General features: G+C 45.2%; 1 protein-coding gene, 1 non-coding gene and 1 pseudogene across 2 annotated transcripts in view; all 3 read left to right on the top strand.

The window, feature by feature from the left end:
* Nucleotides 1-8,643: 8,643 nt before the first annotated feature.
* On the top strand, nucleotides 8,644-8,746 carry LOC128052931 (U6 spliceosomal RNA). The gene has a single exon (XR_008199882.1). It is a non-coding gene; the product is annotated as a U6 spliceosomal RNA (small nuclear RNA).
* Nucleotides 8,747-12,780: 4,034 nt separating this feature from the next.
* The window catches only part of PTGR1 (prostaglandin reductase 1), a 35,982-nt gene continuing 29,468 nt past the window's right edge, over nucleotides 12,781-19,294 (top strand). The window contains exons 1-2 of the mRNA XM_052644848.1: nucleotides 12,781-12,961; nucleotides 14,160-14,275. Of these exons, the coding sequence (XP_052500808.1) occupies nucleotides 14,170-14,275 (106 nt within the window). The 5' untranslated portion in view covers nucleotides 12,781-12,961; nucleotides 14,160-14,169. The remainder of the gene's footprint in view (nucleotides 12,962-14,159; nucleotides 14,276-19,294) is intronic.
* LOC128052325 (pleckstrin homology domain-containing family A member 1-like) lies at nucleotides 16,452-17,882 on the top strand (annotated as a pseudogene).

The following is a 19,294-nucleotide window of genomic DNA, read 5'->3' as shown; positions in this document are numbered from 1 at the left end:
TGGATCACAATAAACTGTGGAAAATTCTGAAAGAGATGGGAATACCAGACCACCTGACCTGCCTCCTGAGAAATTTGTATGAGGGTCAAGAAGAAACAGTTGGAACTGGACATGGAACAACAGACTGGTTCCAAATTAGGAAAGGAGTATGTCAAGGCTGTATATTGTCACCCTGCTTATTTAACTTATCTGCAGAGTACATCATGAGAAACGCTGGACTGGAAGAAACACAAGCTGGAATCAAGATTGCCGGGAGAAATATCAATAACTTCAGATACACAGATGACACCACCCTTATGGCAGATAATGAAGATGAACTAAAGAGCCTCTAGATGAATGTGAAAGAAGAGAGTGAAAAAGCTGGCTTAAAACTCAACTTTCAGAAAACTAAGATCATGGCATCTGGTCCCATCACTTCATGGCAAATAGATGGGGAAGCAATGGAAACAGTGAAAGACTTTACTTTGGGGAGCTCCACAATCACTGCAGATGGTGACTGCAGCCATGAAATTAAAAGACGCTTGCTTCTTGGAAGAAAAGTTATGACCAACCTAGACAGCATATTAAAAAGCAGAGATATTACTTTGCCAGCACAGGTCCGTCTAGTCAAAGCTGGGGTCTTTCCAGTAGTCATGTATGGATATGAGAGTTGGATTGTAAAGAAAGGTGAGCGCTGAAGAATTGACGTTTTTGAACTGTGGTGTTGGAGAAGACTCTTGAGAGTCCCTTGGACTGCAAGGAGATTCAACCAGTGCATCCTAAAGGAAATCAGTCCTGAATGTTCATTGGAAGAACTGATACTGAAGCTGAAACTCCAATACTTTGGCCACCTGATGCAAAGAAATGGCTTATTAGAAAAGACCCTGATGCTGGGAAAGTTTGAAGGCGGGAGGAGAAGGGGACGACAGAGGGTGAGATGGTTGGATGACATCACTGACTCAATGGACATGAGTTTGAGCAAGCTCAGGGAGTTGGTGATAGAGAAGCCTGGCGTGCTACAGTCCATGGGGTTGCAAACAGTCGGACATGACTGAGCAACTGAACTGAAGTGATAAATGATATCATATGATACTTATTTTTCTCTGTCTGACTTCACTTAGTATGATAATCTGTAGGTCCATCCATGTTGCTGCAAATGGCCTTATTTCACTCTTTTAAAAAGATGTCTGAGTGGTATTCCACTGTATATATGTACCACATCTTCTTTATGCATTCATTTGTCAGTGGACATTTAGGTTGCATTTATGTCTTGCTGACATGAACATTGGGGAGCTTATATCTTTGGAATTATGGTATTCTCTGGATAAATACCCAGGAGTGGGATTGCTAGATCATACAGTAGCTCTATTTTTAGTTATTTTAAGGGATCTCCATACTGTTCTCTATAGTGGTTGCACCAATTTACATTCCACCAACAGTGTAGGAAGGTTCCTTTAAGGCAATTTTGACTGCCAAGGATTAGAAGGCTCTTCAAAAGAAGACACGGGCAAATGGATAAGCGATTCAAGAGGAAAGTGTGAGAGCAACAGGAAAACACTAAGCCCATTTCAAATTTTCACTCAGATAACTAGAAAATGCAGAATATAGCCTGTCATTATTATATAGATTACTATAGATGGCCTTTCAGTGAGAACTTTTGATATATGAACCGACTCATATAGGAAAATGTGTGTCCTAGAGTAAGTATAAGGAAGAATGAAAAGAAGGAAGGGAGAAAGGGGGAAGGGAGGGAAGGAAAGAGGGAGAAAAGGAAGAAAGATGTCAAAAAAAAAGAAGGAAAGAAAAAATTACCCCAGTTTTGGAAGGTGCAGAGGCATGATTCAGAGGCATTTCAAGTCTGCCCTAGCCTCTCATTTCATGAGTCATTCTCCTTGACAGATCACCAAGTGCATATCACATTTCCCAGTTTAGTAAAGAATGCTGTGCACTCTGTACTGAAGGCAAACAAAACAAAAACCCAAGGCCATCACCCTGCAAACTTTTTTTTAAACCCAAATACTCTTAGTGCCAAAATGAATGAACATTGAATTTTTCCTGTAATTACTTACTCCTTCACATGATTCCATCCTTGCCTTCTGCAAATTTGCAACATTGATGGCTATCACAATCATGTGACAAAATACATTTTTCCACTAAGAACATCCTGAGGCTAAACTCAGGACTCTTCCTTATCTTGTGACTTTCTTTTCATTTAAATACATGCTGTATTTTTAATTTAATGAGCCAGTCCTTTCAAAGCTTCTACTTTCTTTAAACATTTTTATTACAAACAATCTGTAGAGACATATATATATATATAACTTTCTGATTCTGAGTCTTCCTTACACAGTAAGAACTCAAAGTCTTATGTTTTAAATAAGAGGAAATAAAGTTCTTTACTAAGTAAGCATAAATATAGAGAAGAGTAAAAACTTTGGCTAAATAGTTAAGAGAATTTAAAAGATGCTTATCTGCCTGGAAAATCCCATGGATGGAGGAGCCTGGTAGGCTATAGTCCATGGGGTCGCAAAGAGTCGGACACGACTGAACGACTTCACTTTCACTTTATCTTTTAAATTCGTGACATTCTTAAGGTTTGGTGTCTGTCAAAATCACCTGTGAGGCTGGTTAAAAAGAACCACCATGCCTCTTCTAAACCTGGGGAGTCAGAATCCCCAGTATCTGAATCATTATAGACTCTCTACTATTCTGTATCATTACAAAATGAATGTTCTGATCTGTGAAATGGGGATAACCTCCAAGAAACGTTGTGAGGACTGAGTGATATAACGTGTATAAAGCACTAAAGCTCTTAGAGCTCTTCTTAGGGGGCAGAAAGTAATACAGGAGGGTAGCTAATATTCTTTTTGTCTGAAGACAGTTCTCCATGTTTCTGCATATCTTGCAAGCAGGGGCACTGACCACTTTTGTTTTGGCCCATTTTCTCCAGGATGCTTGTATGGCAAATGGCCTTGGAAGATATAGCGTCTCCCTCCAGAGCAGGGGGCAGGTTGGTTTTCTATCTAGTGGAATGATGTCTCCTTTTGGTGCAAATGTCTTTTATAAAAGATTTGGGGGTCCCTAAGTCCAGAGCTTCTCGGCTGAAATGCAAATCCTTTGCAAGTATGGCATTCACATGGGCCCCTCTGTCTTGTCTCTGCGGAACTGGGGTTGCAAGAGGAAATCAACATGAACTTGAACTTCATGCTGCTTGCTGTGCCATGAGTTATAAAGTTCATCTCTGACCCGAGAATTTTGTGTCTTCTACCACCATCCATGTGGCTGGGTAACCAGCTAGCAAAGGGAGGTAAAAATCTCAGCCCCTTCACAGTTCTTGACAATTCTGAGTACAGAACATGCAGTCATGTTTAAAGAAGCTCAATATGGCAACCAAAAGTGACTTAATTCAAGTAATTAGGAGCTACTTTCATCTTTCACTCCCATCTCTAAAGGAATAGTTGAAAGCATTCAATGCATAATTCTCTTATTGCACCACCACAGCACCATCCAGCGTCTCCCTCATGCAGCCACGGTCTCCATCCTATCTTCTGGTTTGAAGGGTACTGTTAATGACTTTGGGAATCTATAAACCACCTGGCCATTATACAAAACCACTTGTTTTTGTTGTTATTGTTAAGTCGCTAAGCCGTGTCTGATTCTTTGTGACCCCACGGACTGTAGCTTGCTAGGCTGCTCTGTCCATGGATTTCCCAGGCAAGAATACTGGAGCGGGTTGCCATTTCCTTCTCCAGGGGATCTTCCCAACCCAGGGATCAAACCCCTGCATCTCCTGCATTGCTAGTGGATTCTTCACCCCTGAGCCACCAGAGAAGTGCTCAAAATCACATTCCAGTGGCCAAATGGCAGAGCCACAGAAGGTTTGAAGCATATTTGCATTTCTGAACTTCCTGCAGGATCTAGCTGACCCCCTCTTCACCATTACAGCATGTGATGCCTATCTTCCTCCAGAGTATCTCTATTGTCCCGTTACTTCCTCAGCCCACTCACTACCACTAACTTCCTGATGACTGACTCATTCTTAAGAGAATATAGATCACTGAGTAGGACATCTAGGAAATCCTCCAGAGGGACAAAGGCTGTTGGAAGAATGATGACCAGTACCAGCTCCAGAGAGAAAATCCAAGGGGTGAACATGGTTTTCCCACCATGATTTACACGTGGTGGCCAAGTCTGAAGCTGGAGGACAGTCACTTGGGTTCTTTCAAAGGATGCAAATTGTCAGGCCAAGGCTAAAACTCTGGACCTGTATCTATTCCATCTCTGGCTACTCTTTGGCATGCCAAATTCGATGAAGGCATGTTAAATAAGAAGAGAATGTTACTCAGGAGAAGTTGAACTCACCATAAAACCTGGGACGTAGAGGAATGGTTGTGAAGATGGGTCACTGTCAAGAGTACAGGAGCCTTGCTCCTCCAAGTGTGGTCCCTGGACCAGTAGCATTGGAATCCGCTACGAGCTTGTTAGATTCAGAATCTCAAGTCTCACGTGAGACCTACTCTTACAGAAACTAGATTCTAAACAAGATCTGTGGATGATTCAGATGAACATTGTACAGTTTGAGAAGTACAGTGTTAAAGCTTTCAGTGTGGGGAACCCAGGGAAATCTAGTTCTGCTTTGTTAATGCTGATCTGGGTAGGAGGCTGTATGTGAGTGGGCACAAGGTCATCTAAATGGCCTATGATACTCTTGTTCCACATCACTGTGGACTAGACTCCAGCATCCCAGGAAATGTCTCCCAGCTCCTGCCTGGCATTCTTTTTTTTTTCATATTTATTTATTTATTTTGGCTGCCATGGGTCTTCATTGCTGCATTCAGACTCTCCTTGCTGTGAGTAGGGGCTACACTTGAGTTGTGGTTCACAGACTTCTCATTACAATGGCTTCTCATGTTGTGGAGCATGGGTTCTAGGGTGTGGCGGCTCAGTAGTTGTGAAGCACAGGCTTAGTTGCCCCACAGCATGTGGAATCTTCCTGGACCAGGAGTCAAATCCATGTCCCCTGCATTAGCAGACAGATTCTTAACCACTGGACCACCAGGGAATTCCCCCTGCATGGCATTCTGAAGCCATGAAATCTGCTCTGGGGTCTCTGCTTACAAGCTTAGTCACTTAGTTGTGTCCGACTCTTTGCAGTCTCATGGACTACAGCCCACTAGGCTCCTCTGTTCTTGGGATTCTCCAGGCAAGAATACTGGAGTGAGTAGTCCTTCCCTTCTCCAGGGGATCTTCCCAGTCCAGGGACGGAACCTGGGTCTCCTGCACTCCAGGCAGATTCTTTACCATCTGAGCCACCAGGGAAGCCTGAGGTCTCTGTTTGCCATCTCCTTATCTTGTACCTGATGCTTAATTGTCTACTGCACACATTTCCACCTTTGCATCATCTTCTTATCTCCACATGTCCATGAGACAACCTCATTCCGCCTGTGTCCCACAAGCTCTGGGCTGGCCCTCCCAAATTCTGCATGGGTGGAGATGGAGTTTCATAACAAGCCCCCATCTGTCTGCCCGATTACTGAATGAAGTGAAAGTTGCTCAGTCATGTCCATCTCTTTGTGACCCCATGGAATAGTCCATGGAATTCTCCAGGACAGAATCCTGGAATGGGTAGCTGTTCTCTTCTTCAGGGGATCTTATCAACCCAGGGATCGAACCCAGGTCTCCAATTATTGCATGCTCAGCTATTTATAGAAGTTTTTGGCCAGGAAAAACGAGTCAGTAATAAAGAGGTTTGTGCTTTCCTGGTGGCTCAATGGTAAGGAATCCACATGCCAATGCAGGAGATGCAGTTTCAATTTCTGGATTGGGAAGATCCCCCAGAGAAGGAAATGACAACGCATTCCAATATTCATGCCCAGGAATCCCCTGGACAGAGGAGCCTGGCAGGCTACGGTTTATGGGGTTGCAAAAGATCGGACATGATTTAGCAACTAAACAATAGCAACAAGAAAGTGGTTTATATTTTTTGATCTCTCTGAAAGACTTGGGAGAAGAAACATCTCTTGGTTGGTCCTCATAGCAGAGGCTGGGGGTTCTCTCTGGACACTTTTAAGCATGCCTGTTTTGGGTGAGGCTGAAACGGAATGTGCGTGTTCTTTTACTAACACCCTCACTGCACTTGTCAGGCTTGTTGGAATGCCTTTTACCCAAAAAGGAACAAGTAATCAGGAGCTGTCAGAGCACAAAATTTTAATATCCTTATTCAGTATTGTGTGTGGTTCTTTTATTTATACGCTCTTCCTTGTCGGTGGAGTGGGGGTGGGGGTGTTCCACCCCCCAAAATGGCTTGAGGGATTTTAGTTTCCTGGCCAGGGGTTCAATCCAGCCCTCAGCAGTGAGAGCCTGGAGTCCTAACCCCTGAACCACCAAGGAATTCCTTAATGTGCTCTTCTTTCCCCGGTTTTGGCTTTGGGGACTTAATGCTCATGATAGTAGACATTAAGTTTTCGTCCGGTTCAGATAAGATTCCAACATGCTCCAGGAAAACTATTCCCTGGCACATGCTTTCAGCTTCTTTGCTTTTTTCTTCGACCATCGGTCATCTTGGCATAAACCACCAAATAAAACCAATTATTGACTTTTCAACTCCTTCCCATAAACAGCTCGACATTGTGAAAAACCACACAACCAGACTAGTTGGTTTTACTTTCCCTATCACAGACAATGTGTATGCCCACTCAACCCTGCCCAGCAACTCCAGGATTCTCCAGTAAGCTTGCTTTCTCACACACTCTGGTAACAGTTTTATACTTTCACTTCTATTCTCACACCTCAACCCTCAAGAGATACACTTACATTATGCTTCATTGAGAAAACAGAAGCCATTAGACTGGAGACCTTGTCATTTTGTGGTCAAAGCTACCAACTTCTATGCATCTGAGCTTCTTCCCTGGTAGCTCAGATGGTAGACAATCTGCCCATAATGTAGGAGACCCAGGTTCAATCCCTTGGTCAGGAAGATTCGTGGAGAAGGGAATGGCTGCCCACTGCAGTATCCTTGCCTGGAGAATAATATGGACAGAGGAAACTGTTGGACTACAGTCTATAGGGTCGCAAACAGTCAGACACGACTGAGCGACTAACACACTCTGCATCTATAGCCATATTTTCTTTTCTTCCTTTTCCTATGAAAGGTTACTGTAGTACTTGGAGCTCAACTCTTCTAACCTTCTCAGGCTTAAGGTGTCTGCCTGAAGACCCCACGTGGGGACCTGAGGCCCCACGTAGAGCTTGTAATTCACTGGTCACAGCTAGTCTACAGAGCGTAGTGGCTCTGGTTGATGCTGGGCCGAATGCAGCCTTCTTTACAGCAAGTCAGAGCAGTTTCCCGGCCCTAGTGCACTCACTGATGTCTATGGTGGCCAAAGAGATAAGTTGAAGACTGTGTCCTTGCCTTTCAAAATCGGATAACTCCCCTGTGCGGGTCCTTAATGAGAAACCCCACAGGGGTGGAGCTGCCCCTGTGGAAGCTCTCCTGCACCATGATGCCACACCTATACAGTTGCAAGTAACAACAGACGTTATGTTAAGGCCTGGATACGGAACCTGAGGCAATATCTTGCTGCCGGCTCCGACCAGGATTTCACAGGGACAGACAGTGGAATGGACTTGGCCATGGAAGATAAAGGCACCCCACATGCGGCCGGTGGCTCTTCTGGCCCCACGGGTTCTGCAACATGAGTTCTGTGTGTGTCATGACCAATATGATTGTAGATTGAGCACACACCTATGGGATGGTAGAGAATGTGTCGGCATGTTCGGTCTGCACAGAACTCCCTGTGGGGGCCACCCTGGGGCTTCCCTGGCACATTCAGCCTCCAACTGGGACTAACTGGACCCGGAAACAAAGCACCTTCTGGTTACATCAGAAGATGGCTGACTGCAATGAGACTAAGCGCCTGATTGTACAAGATGTGAAGAAATGGCAGCACATGCCTTGCCCCCAGGGAGAGCACGGACTGTGGGAAAGGCTTTCCTGCTTGCATGGGCTGAATTACGGGAAATTGCGTTCTTTTGTGTAGAGACAAGGGACGGTACTGAGCCAGCAGTGTGGAAACCCCCGTCCCTCTGTGCTAAAGTTAGTCTTGAGTAGGGTTATCAAGAGGCCTATAGTATAATCCTTGTCCTCATAGCACCGTGGGTATATGGGCTGTACGGGTGCTCACACCTGCCCGGGTATTGGATAGACGATGCACTTGGGGCTGGCCGCATCTGCCTGCCTCAGTATATGTAACCCTCCCACACCGACCTGCCAACTGGGCTATGGTCCATGCTCAGTACCAAGTGAAATGGGTCCTCTGGTGGTACTAACGCTTGGTCTTGTTTTTGCCCCAAGAGGCAGCTATAGTGTACCATGATGAAGGGTAGCCCCTACTCACCACAACTGGAGCATCCTGTGGGCAGTAATGTAGAGCCAGCAAAACTATTAATAAAAATATCTTAAAAAATAAATTAGATACAATAAAATGATAAAACAGTTATACTGTAGTAAAAATCTTGTGAGTGTGGTTTTTCTCACAAGATATCTTTTTATAACGTGCTCATTCTTCTTAGCATGATGATGATGTGAAGTGATAAATACCTATGTAATGAAATGAGGGAAAAGATGTAGGCAGTGTGAACAAGCATTTAGGCTACTATTAACCCTCGCTTCGGCAGCACATATACTAAAATTGGAACGATACAGAGAAGATTAGCATGGCCCCTGTGCAAGGATGACACGCAAATTCGTGAAGCGTTCCATATATTTTTTTTTTTTTGGAGCAGGGGGCTTCCCTGGTGGCTCAGACAGTAAAGCGTCTGCCTGCAATGCAGGAGACCCGGGTTCGATTCCTGGGTCGAGAAGATCCCCTGGAGAAGGAAATGGCAATCCACTCCAGCACTCTTGCCTGGAAAATCCCATGGACGGAGGAGCCTGATAGGCTACAGTCTATGGGGTTGCAAAGAGTCAGACACGACTGAGCGACTTCACTTCACTTCACTTCAACCTTTGGATACTGTGTCATAGGAAGGATCATCTGCTTTCAGTGATCCTGGATCATTGAACAATGATGATGCTGATGGGTGAATGTTGGCAGTAGAAGGTATTAATTAATGGTTGGGGATCCCCCGCAGGATACAACAGAAATCTCACACTAATCAGAATGGTGTGCAATTGGAAAACGTATGAAGGGCTTATTTCTGAAATTTTCCATTTAATATCTTTGGGCTGAAGTTGACAGCTATTAACAAACTGCACAAAGCAAAACCATGGATAAATGGGGGACTAGTGTAGTGTGGCAGCTCTGGACATCAGGTCCTCCCTTTTCTCAGAATTGGTAAAATAGGGCATCTCTGTGCCAGGGATCAGCCTGTGATGAAAGCCTAAGCTTTTCTCAGGTCGTTTCTCAGCCTGTCTTTCCCTGAGCAGTTTTCTAAATTCTTCCACTATTGCTCTTTTCTGGGGATAAATCATATTATCAGTAGTTTATTTCATCTCTCCAGAGGTTTTATATGCACACAGACACACACAATCACACACTTTTTCCTCTATCTTTTCCATTGTACTACAATTTAATCCCTCCTCTATTAAAAGGGGTGGTAGAAATTGATCTACAGAAGTAACGTTTTACTGATAGTGAATCTTCCAGTGCAAGAGCATGGTAACCTTTCCAAATGTTCAGTCTTCTTTTATACTCCTCAGTGATGTCTTAAAGCTTTCTTCATAATAATCTATCACATTTTTGTAGGTTTATAAATATTCCCATGTGTTATCATTTTTGTGACTGTTGTGAATGATAGATTCCTTCCTTGGTCTGTCATGTTAGACCCATCAGCAGAGGACCAGTGGGGACTTCCTTGAGGCCTTTGTTCATCAGCAATGGTTATTTCTCCTTGTGTAATCATCAGCCAAGGCTATGCCCCCACCAGTAATGTTGAAGAAGCTGAAGTTGAATGGTCCTATGAAGACCTACAAGACCTTCTAGAACTAACATCCAAAAAAGATGTTCTTTTCCTTATAGAGGACTGGAATGCAAAAGTAGGAAGTCAAGAAATACCTGTAGTAACAGGACAATTTGGTCTTGGAATACAGAATGAAGCAGGGCAAAGGCTAACAGAATTTTGCCAAGAGAACACACTGTTCATAGCAAACACCCTCCTCCAACAACACAAGAGAAGACTCTACGCATGGACATCACCAGATGGTCAATACAAAAATCAGATTGATTATATTCTTTGCGGCCAAAGATGGAGAAGCTCTATACAGTCAGCAAAGACAAGACCGGGAGCTGACTGTGGCTCAGATTATGAACTGCTTATTGCCAAATTCAGGCTTACATTGAAGAAAGTAGGAAAAACCACTACACCATTCAGGTATGACCTAACTCAAATCCCTTATGATTATACAGTAGAAGTGAAAAATAGATTCAAGGGATTAGATCTGATAGACTGCCTGAAGAACTATGGATGGAGGTTCATGACATTGTACAGGAGACAGGGATCAAGACCATCCCCAAGAAAAAGAAATGCAAAAAAGCAAAATGGCTGTCTGAGGAGGTCTTACAAATAGCTGAGAAAAGAAGAGAAGCTAAAGGCAAAGGAGAAAAGGAAAGGTATACCCATTTGAATGCAGAGTTCCAAAGAGTAACAAGGAGAGATAAGAAAGTCTTCTTCAATGATCAGTGCAAAGCAATAGAGGAAAACAATAAAATGGGAAAGATAAAGATCTGTTCAAGAAAATTAGAGATAGCAAGGAAACATTTCATGCAAAGATAGGCTCAAAGACAGATATGGTATGGACCTAACAGAAGCAGAAGATATTAAGAAGAGGTGGCAAGAATACATGGAAGACCTGTACAAAAAAGATCTTCAGGACCCAGATAATCACGATGGTGTGACCACTCACCTAGAGCCAGACATCCTGAAATGCGAAGTCAAGTGGGCCTTAGGAAGCATCACTAGGAACAAAGCTAGTGGAGGTGATGGAATTCCAGTTGAGCTATTTTAAATCCTAAAAGATGATGCTGTGAAAGTGCTACACTCAATATGCCAGCAAATATGCAAAACTCAGCTGTGGCCACAGGACTGGAAAAGGTCAGTTTTCATTCCAATTCCAAAGAAAGGCAATGCCAAAGAATGCTCAAACTACTGCACAGTTGCACTCATCTCACACGCTAGCAAAGTAATGCTCAAAATTCCCCAGTCTAGGCTTCAACAGTATGTGAACCATGAACTTCCAGATGTTCAAGCTGGTTTTAGCAAAGGCAAATGAACCAGACATCAAATTGCCAACATCCGTTGGGTCATTGAGAAAGCAAGAGAGTTCCAGAAAAAACATCGATTTCTGCTTTATTGACTATGTCAAAGCCTTTGATTGTGTGGATCACAAGAAACTTTTCAAAAATTCTGAAAGATATGGGAATACCAGACCACCTGACCTGCCTCTTGAGAAATCTATATTCAGGTCAGAAAGCAACAGTTAGAACTGGACATTGAAAAACAGACCTGTTCCAAATGGGAAACGAGTGTGTCAAAGCTGTATATTGTCATCGTGCTTATTTAACTTCTATGCAGAGTACGTCATGCGAAATGCTGGGCTGGTTGAAGCACAAGCTGGAATCAAGACTGCTGGGAAAATTATCAATAACCTCAGATATGCAGATGACACCACCCTTATGGCAGAAATCGAAGAAGAACTGAAGATCCTCTTGATGAAAGTCAAAGAGGAGAGTGAAAAAGTTGACTTAACACTTAACATTCAGAAAACTAAGATCATGGCATCTGGTCCCATCACTTCATGGGAAATGGATGGGGAAATAGTGGAAACAGTGGCAGACTTCATTTTTGGGGGCTCCAAAATCACTGCAGATGGTGATTGCAGCCATGACATTAAAAGACGCTTACCTCTTGGAAGGAAAGTTATGACCAACCTAGACAGCATATTAAAAAGTAGAGACGTTACTTTGCCAACAAAGGTCCATCTAGTTAAGGCTATGATTTTTCCAATAGTCATGTATGGATGGGAGAGTTAGATTGTAAAGAAAACTGAGCCCCGAAGAATTGATGCTTTCAAACTGTTGTATTGGAGAAGACTCCTGAGAGTCCCTTGGACTGCATAGGGATCCAATCAGTCCATCCTAAAGGAAATCAGTTCTGAATATTCATTGGAAGGACTGGTGCTGAAGCTGAAATTCCAATATTTTGGCCACCTAATGCGAAGAACTGACTTACTTGGAAAGACCCTGATGCTGGGAAAGATAGAAGGCAGGAGTAGAATGGGAAGACAGAGGATGAGATGGTTGGATGGCATCACTGGCTCAATGGAGGTGAATTTGAGCAAACTCCTGGAGTTGGTGATGGACGGGAAGGCCTGGTGTGCTGCAGTCCATGGGGTGGCAAAGAGTAGGACACGACTGAGAAACTGAACGACTGGACTGAACTGAACTGAAAGCTGCAAGGCTGAGAAGGAACTCTGGCTCAGGCCGCTAGGGGACCCGCCTTTGTACTCCTCGTCCCTGCCTGGGAGGCTGGGGAACGGCTGGTTCCCAGGCAGCCTCTTGCAGTGGGTTTAAGACACTGATGCAAATACAGTGCTACACGGGTAGGGCTCCAATGGAGGCTTTTAATGTTGCAAGAACCCAGACACGCACACGCGAAAGCGCGCACACACACAGACACACAGACACACACACACACTGTCTCTCTCGCTCACTCGCGCACCCTCCCTCCCTCCCTCCCTCCCTCCCTCCCTCCCTCTCTCTCTCTCTCTCTCTCTCTCTCTCTCTCTCTCTCTCTCTCTCTCCCTCTCTCTCTCTCTCTCTCCCTCTCTCTCCTGGAACCCTGGTTTTCACTCCTGTAAACTCTCCCAACAGTTCTGCCCTGGAGGAAGCCCCACCCTCTGTTGAGACCAGCCCTAAATATCTGCTCTGGCAACTCTGCTCCGCAGTCCCAACCTCCGGCTTCAGGAAGTGGCTCCTGCAGACTCGTAAGTAAACATCTCCCCACCACCTCTAGGGTACCTAGACCCGCCATGGCACAGCGTTTGCCCGGTGCTCGCCCTCTCCTAATGTTGGGTAACCTCTGAGTGCAAGGCTCAGAGGAAACTTGAAAGCAGGATGTCCCGGCCGTATTCCTGCTCCCTGCAGGTTCTTAGAGATCGCAGATGGCTGCCTAAGAGAAGGGCATGGCCTGGCAGCATTTGGGGTGCAGGCGTAGCCTCCTGCACCGGGGAGGGAGCTAGCAAGGAACTTGCGGGACAGCAAAAGTGGCACAAGTGTGGAAGAAAAAGGCAGGAGTTTAACGCCCGCGTATGGGCAAGGCGAGGAGGCGGGATCCGGGGGTGAGTGATCCTGGACCGAGCATCCCACCTGGACCCCATTCTCTGGCGGGTGGGACTTCTCATGATCCTCGCCTGCGTCTGGGGTCGTCCGCCTTCCAGGGGTGCTTTTGGACTTAACGGCGAGTCCAAAATTCTCAGCGGCTGCCTTTTTGGAGGGGAAGGGCAATTAGGAACAGTAAGGTTGTGGCTCGAACCACCTACATCGCTCCAAGCAAAGTATTCTGACCCAAGAGCTCGGGGTCACTTGAATTTTCTCCTGGCCTTGGGTGCAGGCACATGATTTCTTCTTTGCTGCCAAAGAAAACGCGCGTTTGAAAATGAGGCTGAGCAGCATCGCCACCCAGTGGCTGTCAGGAGTTTTGGAGACTGCTTGTCTTACAAGGCAGCGCTGTGTCTGAAAGATGTGCGTGGACTTCTAGTAGGTTCTTTGTGTTTGATGCTTTTTCTTAGAATTAGCTCCATATGAGGAGAGAAATGGAATATTTGCACTCCAGGTATCTGTTCACTTCCTAAGGAAGCCTTAGCAGTGGCCAGGAAAAGTCTGTGTGGGTTAATATTATTACTTGCCTTGGAGATTTCTAAGGTAGACTCATTTCCTCATCTGTACACTGTGCCCTGGCAATGATAATAATACCCCTCTTACAGGGAAGTTATGAGGGTAAAATGAGATAAGTATGCCGTGCTTAGCACAGCAGCAGGAACAATGAATACTAGATAAACATGATTGAGGTTAAATGAGAAAGCTGATGATGGGTAAACCCTCTGTTTGCCTTCGGGCAACACTCAGGGAGCTGTAAGAAATCAGTCACATCATGACATTGACTACATGTTCACTGTATTCTAGGAGCTTCAGGATGGTTCATGCAAAGAGCTGGACCCTGAAGAAACACTTTGTAGGTTACCCGACTAATAGTGACTTTGAACTGAAGACAGTTGAACTCCCACCCTTAAAAGATGGAGGTAAGTCATACTCAGGAGATTGAAGTTGGAAGAGACTGTGTCAGTTCACTTTTGCTGACTAACAAACCACCCCAACATTTAGAGACTTAAAACAATCATTTACTAGATCATGATTCTGTGGGTTGGCAGTTTAGGCAGGATTAAGTTGGCAAGCATTCCGTAGATCTTATCTGGGCTAAATGGTTCCTTCCGGCATTACTCACATGTCATGTTAACTGGCTTTCTGCTGAGGATGCACTCCTCAGTTCTCCTCTCTGTGGCCTTTCTAACATGCTGGTTTGAGCTCTTTGTTTATTACTGTGATTTCATAAATCTAGAGCAGCAGGAACTGGCAAGCTCCAATATGCAAGGACTGTTTGCTAATATGCTGTTCATCAAAGCAAGTCACATAGCTAAGCCCAAATTCATAGTATGGCCATAGACTTCTTTTTCCTTTTTAAGATTTTTTTTTTTAATGTGGACCATTTTTTTCAGCCTTTATTGAATTTGTTGGGTTCCCTGGTGGCTCAGAGGTTAAAGCGTCTGCCTGCAATGCGGGAGACCCGGGTTCGATCCCTGGGTCGGGAAGATCCCCTGGAGAAGGAAATGGCAACCCACTCCAGTACTCTTGCCTGGAGAATCCAATGGAGGGAGGAGCCTGGTAGGCTACAGTCCATGGGGTCACAAAGAGTTGGACACGACTGAGCGACAAATTACTAACTACTAAACTATTGAATTTGTTACAATATTGCTTCTGTTTTATGCTTTGGTTTTTTGGCCAAGAGGCATATGGGATCTTAGCTCCCTGACCAGGGACTGAACCTGCACCCCCTGCGCTGGAACGTGAAGTCTTAACCTCTGGACCACCAGGGAGGTCCCATCATAGACTTTTTGGTGGGAAGATGGCAAAGACGCTCTCACACAGGGATGGGTAGTATCTGTGGCCCTTTCACATCTACCGCAGAGACCTTTCCAAGGTTGTCTCTGTGAAGCCTCGATGTCATGTTGGAGGATCCCTCTTCTTTCCTTGGTGATTGCATGCCTGGGGGCATGGTTCTTCCTGACTTTGGCCAGCCATGGGGGAGGATTCCCTCTCTGTCCCAGTGAGTCCCATGGTAAAAGTGGGGCTGCACTGCCTAGCAGCTGTGTGCAAAGCTCAGACTTATCCCTGGAGCAAACAAGGAGGGGAAAGCCTCTTTACTGAGGGGCCTCCCATCCCCTTGGGGGAACTGGAGGGATGAGGCAAGCCTGAGGAAGTCGAAGGGAGAAAAATGGCAAGGCATCCCATCACGTGTTTGGAGATGAGCTTTCAGAGCATCTGCTAAGGGCTGTTTTCAGGTAGGTAAGCTTTGGGTAACCAACAGGCATTGCAATTAACTAACACGGTTACTGTTATCCATCCATCTAGGTTGCAAAAGCCAAAACCCAGAATCAAAATTCCAGAGGATGGGTGCATGAGAGTCACTCCAGGAAAATGCATGCATTGTGAAATACTAATGGGCTGATAATAAAACCCTACGTGAGCCCTGTGGCATAGCAGTTACAAATGTGGCCCTGGGCAAGATGCTTAACCTAAGCTTTAATAAAATGGAAACAATAATTGTTCAGAACATCATAGAAAATAATCTATGTAAAGCATGAAGTGAATGCTGAGTAAATAGATACAAGAGAAAGCACAGGGAGTGCCGGCTCCGAAATCTTGGCTGCGCCGGCACTGGTGCGCAGTGCGTGGGTGAGCCTTCGTGGGGGCCGTCTCTTTCCCCGCTCCCCAACCCGAAGCTCCGTACCTGTGGGACATGGGGCGGGCCTGCGCGGGTGCTCCAGGCCAAGGGCTGATAGGAAGACTGGTGCAATAATCGACCGCGGGGGCGCCGGGTCAGAGAGAGGCGCGGCCGGTAGAGCTCAGAGCTCGCTGAAGCCCGCTGGGCGGCTCGAGGGATAGGCGGGCCGCTGTGTAATGTTCAAGCTGGAAAAGGCTTTACGTGGCTTGTCAGAACCGCACTTGTGGTTTCTTAGAGATGGCTGGATGGTATCACTGACTCGACGGACGTGAGTGTGAGTGACCTCCGGGAGTTCGTGATGGACAGGGAGGCCTGGCGTGCTGCGATTCATGGGGTCGCAAAGATACGCTCAATCGCGGATACGACTCAATCGCGGATACGACTGAGCGACTGAACTGAACTGAGACAGTGAAGAAAATGAAAACAGTGGGAATATTTTTCCGAGGTACTTCATACTGGATCCCAGAGAAGAGAGTTTTGTTTGGTACATGGATCATCCACAAAACCTGCTTTCTGGATCCGTCATCACTGTTGGAGTCATTAAACTTACCCACATTTCAAAGGTCAATGAGGCAACTAAGGCCAAAGGCTGAGTTCTGTTTTGTTGTGAATGCAGGAAGGAGAAAATATTTCTTACAAGTCAGTGATCAGCAGGATCTAGTAGAATGAGTAAATGTGGTGAACCAAGCTATAAAAATTACAGTACCAAAACGAGATATTAATCTTTTTCTTTGTTTTAAATTTATTTTTAATTGGAGGGTAAGTTCTTTACAATGTGGTGTTGGTTTCTGCTGTACAATAATGTGAATCAGCTATTTGTTGTTTAGTTGCTAAGTCCTGTCTGACTGTTTTCGACCCCATGGACTGTAGCCCGACAGGCTCCTCTGTCCGTGGGATTTCCCAGGCAGGAATACTGGAGTGGGTTGCTGTTTTCTTCCGGGGGGTAGGGGGGGGCGGGGGAAGGCGGGGGAGTCTTTCCAACCCAGGGGTTGGACAGCACATCTCCTGCACTGGCACACGGATTCTTTACCACTCAGCCACCAGGTATATGTAGATCTCCTCCTTCTTGAGCCTCTCTCCCATCCAGCTGCCCATCACAGCCTCATTCTGATAACCCAGGTGGCCAAGGTGAGTGTGAAAGGAGCAAATGTCTTACAGAACTGACTCTGTTGGTGGTGTGCCCACTGTTACCCCAACTCAGCAAAAAGAAGTAAACGAATGTGGTGAAACTATTGACAGAAATAAGGTGATGTGGTCACAAAGCCATCTTCCTTACTTTACTCCCAAACTGCCTTCAGACAGTGCAGTGATCAAAGCTGGTTCTTATGTCGAACAAGGAGCAGTGATGAAAAACTGAAAGAGAAGATATTTTCGGTTGGATGGAGACACAATAGCCTACTTCAGATCTGAACTGGAAAAGGAACCTCTCTGGGTACAGCCACTTAAAGAGCTTCATCAAGTCCAGGAATGTAACAAAGTGACATGATGGTGAGAGACACCCTCTTTGAGACTGTAACATCATCTTGAACTTTCTATGTGCAGGCTGATGGCACAGTTGGATGCAAGCAGTTTTGGGTGCCATTGTAGTGCCGTAGGACCCGCAGATCTGCGTCTTCTATGCCGCAGGAAGAAGGCTGTGAAATCTGTATACACAGAAGAGCATCCAACAGTCCTTCCGAATCCAAACATGCGTTCCGCTCTGCCAGTGCTGCGGCAGCCACCCCACATTCCACAGCCTCTCGCAGCAACCCTTTGGAGGGAGGATTTTATGAATCTCTTGCCAAGGTCAAGCCAAGGAACTTCAAAGGCTTGACTGTCTTTTCCAAAAGAACCAGCTTCCACAGTGACTGAACAAGCTCTGCTAAAACTTCAAAGTAAAAATGGCCCTCAGGAACAAGTTTGTGACCCTGTGGACTTGGAAGACATGAGCCTTCCGGTCAGTGATGTGTATGTAAGGTGGAAATCTGTGGAGCCTGACCTGCCTTATCTGCTCTCAGTGTTCTTTCACAAGGCTTCTCGCCAGTCATAAAGGGGAAATGGCTTTTAATGCATATGGTATCCTGCATCATTGCTGTCCTCTCTTATAAGCTGGTAAGCCTAGAACAAAACGGGTTTAGAAAAGGCAGACGAACCAGAGATCAAATTGCCCACATTCGTTGAATCATAGAGAAAGCAAGGGAATTCCAGAAAAACATCTACTTCTGCTTCATTGACTACACGGAGGCCTGGCGTGCTGAGATTCATGGGGTCGCAAAGAGTCAGACACGACTGAGCGACTGAACTGAACTGAACTGAAAGCCTTTAACTGTGTGGGTCACAACAATCTGTGGAAAATTCTTAAAGAGACGGGAATAAGGAGACACCTTACCTGTCTCCTGAGAAACCTGTATGCGGGTCAAGAAGCAACAGTTAGAACTTTACATGGAACAACTGACTGGTCCAAAATTGGGAAATGAGTATGACAAGGCTGTATTGTCAGCCTGTTTATTTAACTTCTATGGAGAGTTCGTGACATTGTACAGGAGACAGGGATCAAGACCATCCCCATGGAAAAGAAATGCAAAAAAGCAAAATGGCTGTCTGGGGAGGCCTTACAAATAGCTGTGAAAAGGAGAGAGGCAAAAAGCAAAGGAGAAAAGGTAAGATATAAGCATTTGAATGCAGAGTTCCAAAGAATAGCAAGAAGAGATAAGAAAGCCTTCTTCAGTGATCAGTGCAAAGAAATCGAGGGAAACAACAGAATGGGAAAGACTAGAGATCTCTTCAAGAAAATTAGAGATACCAAGGGAACATTTCATGCAAAGATGGGCTCCATAAAGGACAGAAATGGTATGGACCTAACAGAAGCAGAAGATATTAAGAAGAAGTGGCAAGAATACATGGAAGAACTGTACAAAAAAGATCTTCATGACCCAGATAATCATGATGGTGTGATCACTCATCTAGAGCCAGACATCCTGGAATGTGAAGTCAAGAGGGCCTTAGAAAGCATCACTAGGAACAAAGCTAGTGGAGGTGATGGAATTCCAGTGGAGCTATTTCAAATCCTGAAAGATGATGCTGTGAAAGTGCTGCACTCACTACGCCAGCATATTTGGAAAACTCAGCAGTGGCCACAGGACTGGAAAAGGTCAGTTTTTATTCCAATCCCAAAGAAAGGCAATGCTAAAGAATGCTCAAACTACCGCACAATTGCACTCATCTCACATGCTAGCAAAGTAATGCTCAAAATTCTCCAAGCCAGGTTTCAGCAATACAT

The sequence above is a fragment of the Budorcas taxicolor genome, chromosome 8, assembly GCF_023091745.1.
Source record: "Budorcas taxicolor isolate Tak-1 chromosome 8, Takin1.1, whole genome shotgun sequence".
Classification (NCBI taxonomy): Eukaryota; Metazoa; Chordata; class Mammalia; order Artiodactyla; family Bovidae; genus Budorcas; species Budorcas taxicolor.
This window is presented reverse-complemented; position numbering and strand designations above follow the sequence as displayed.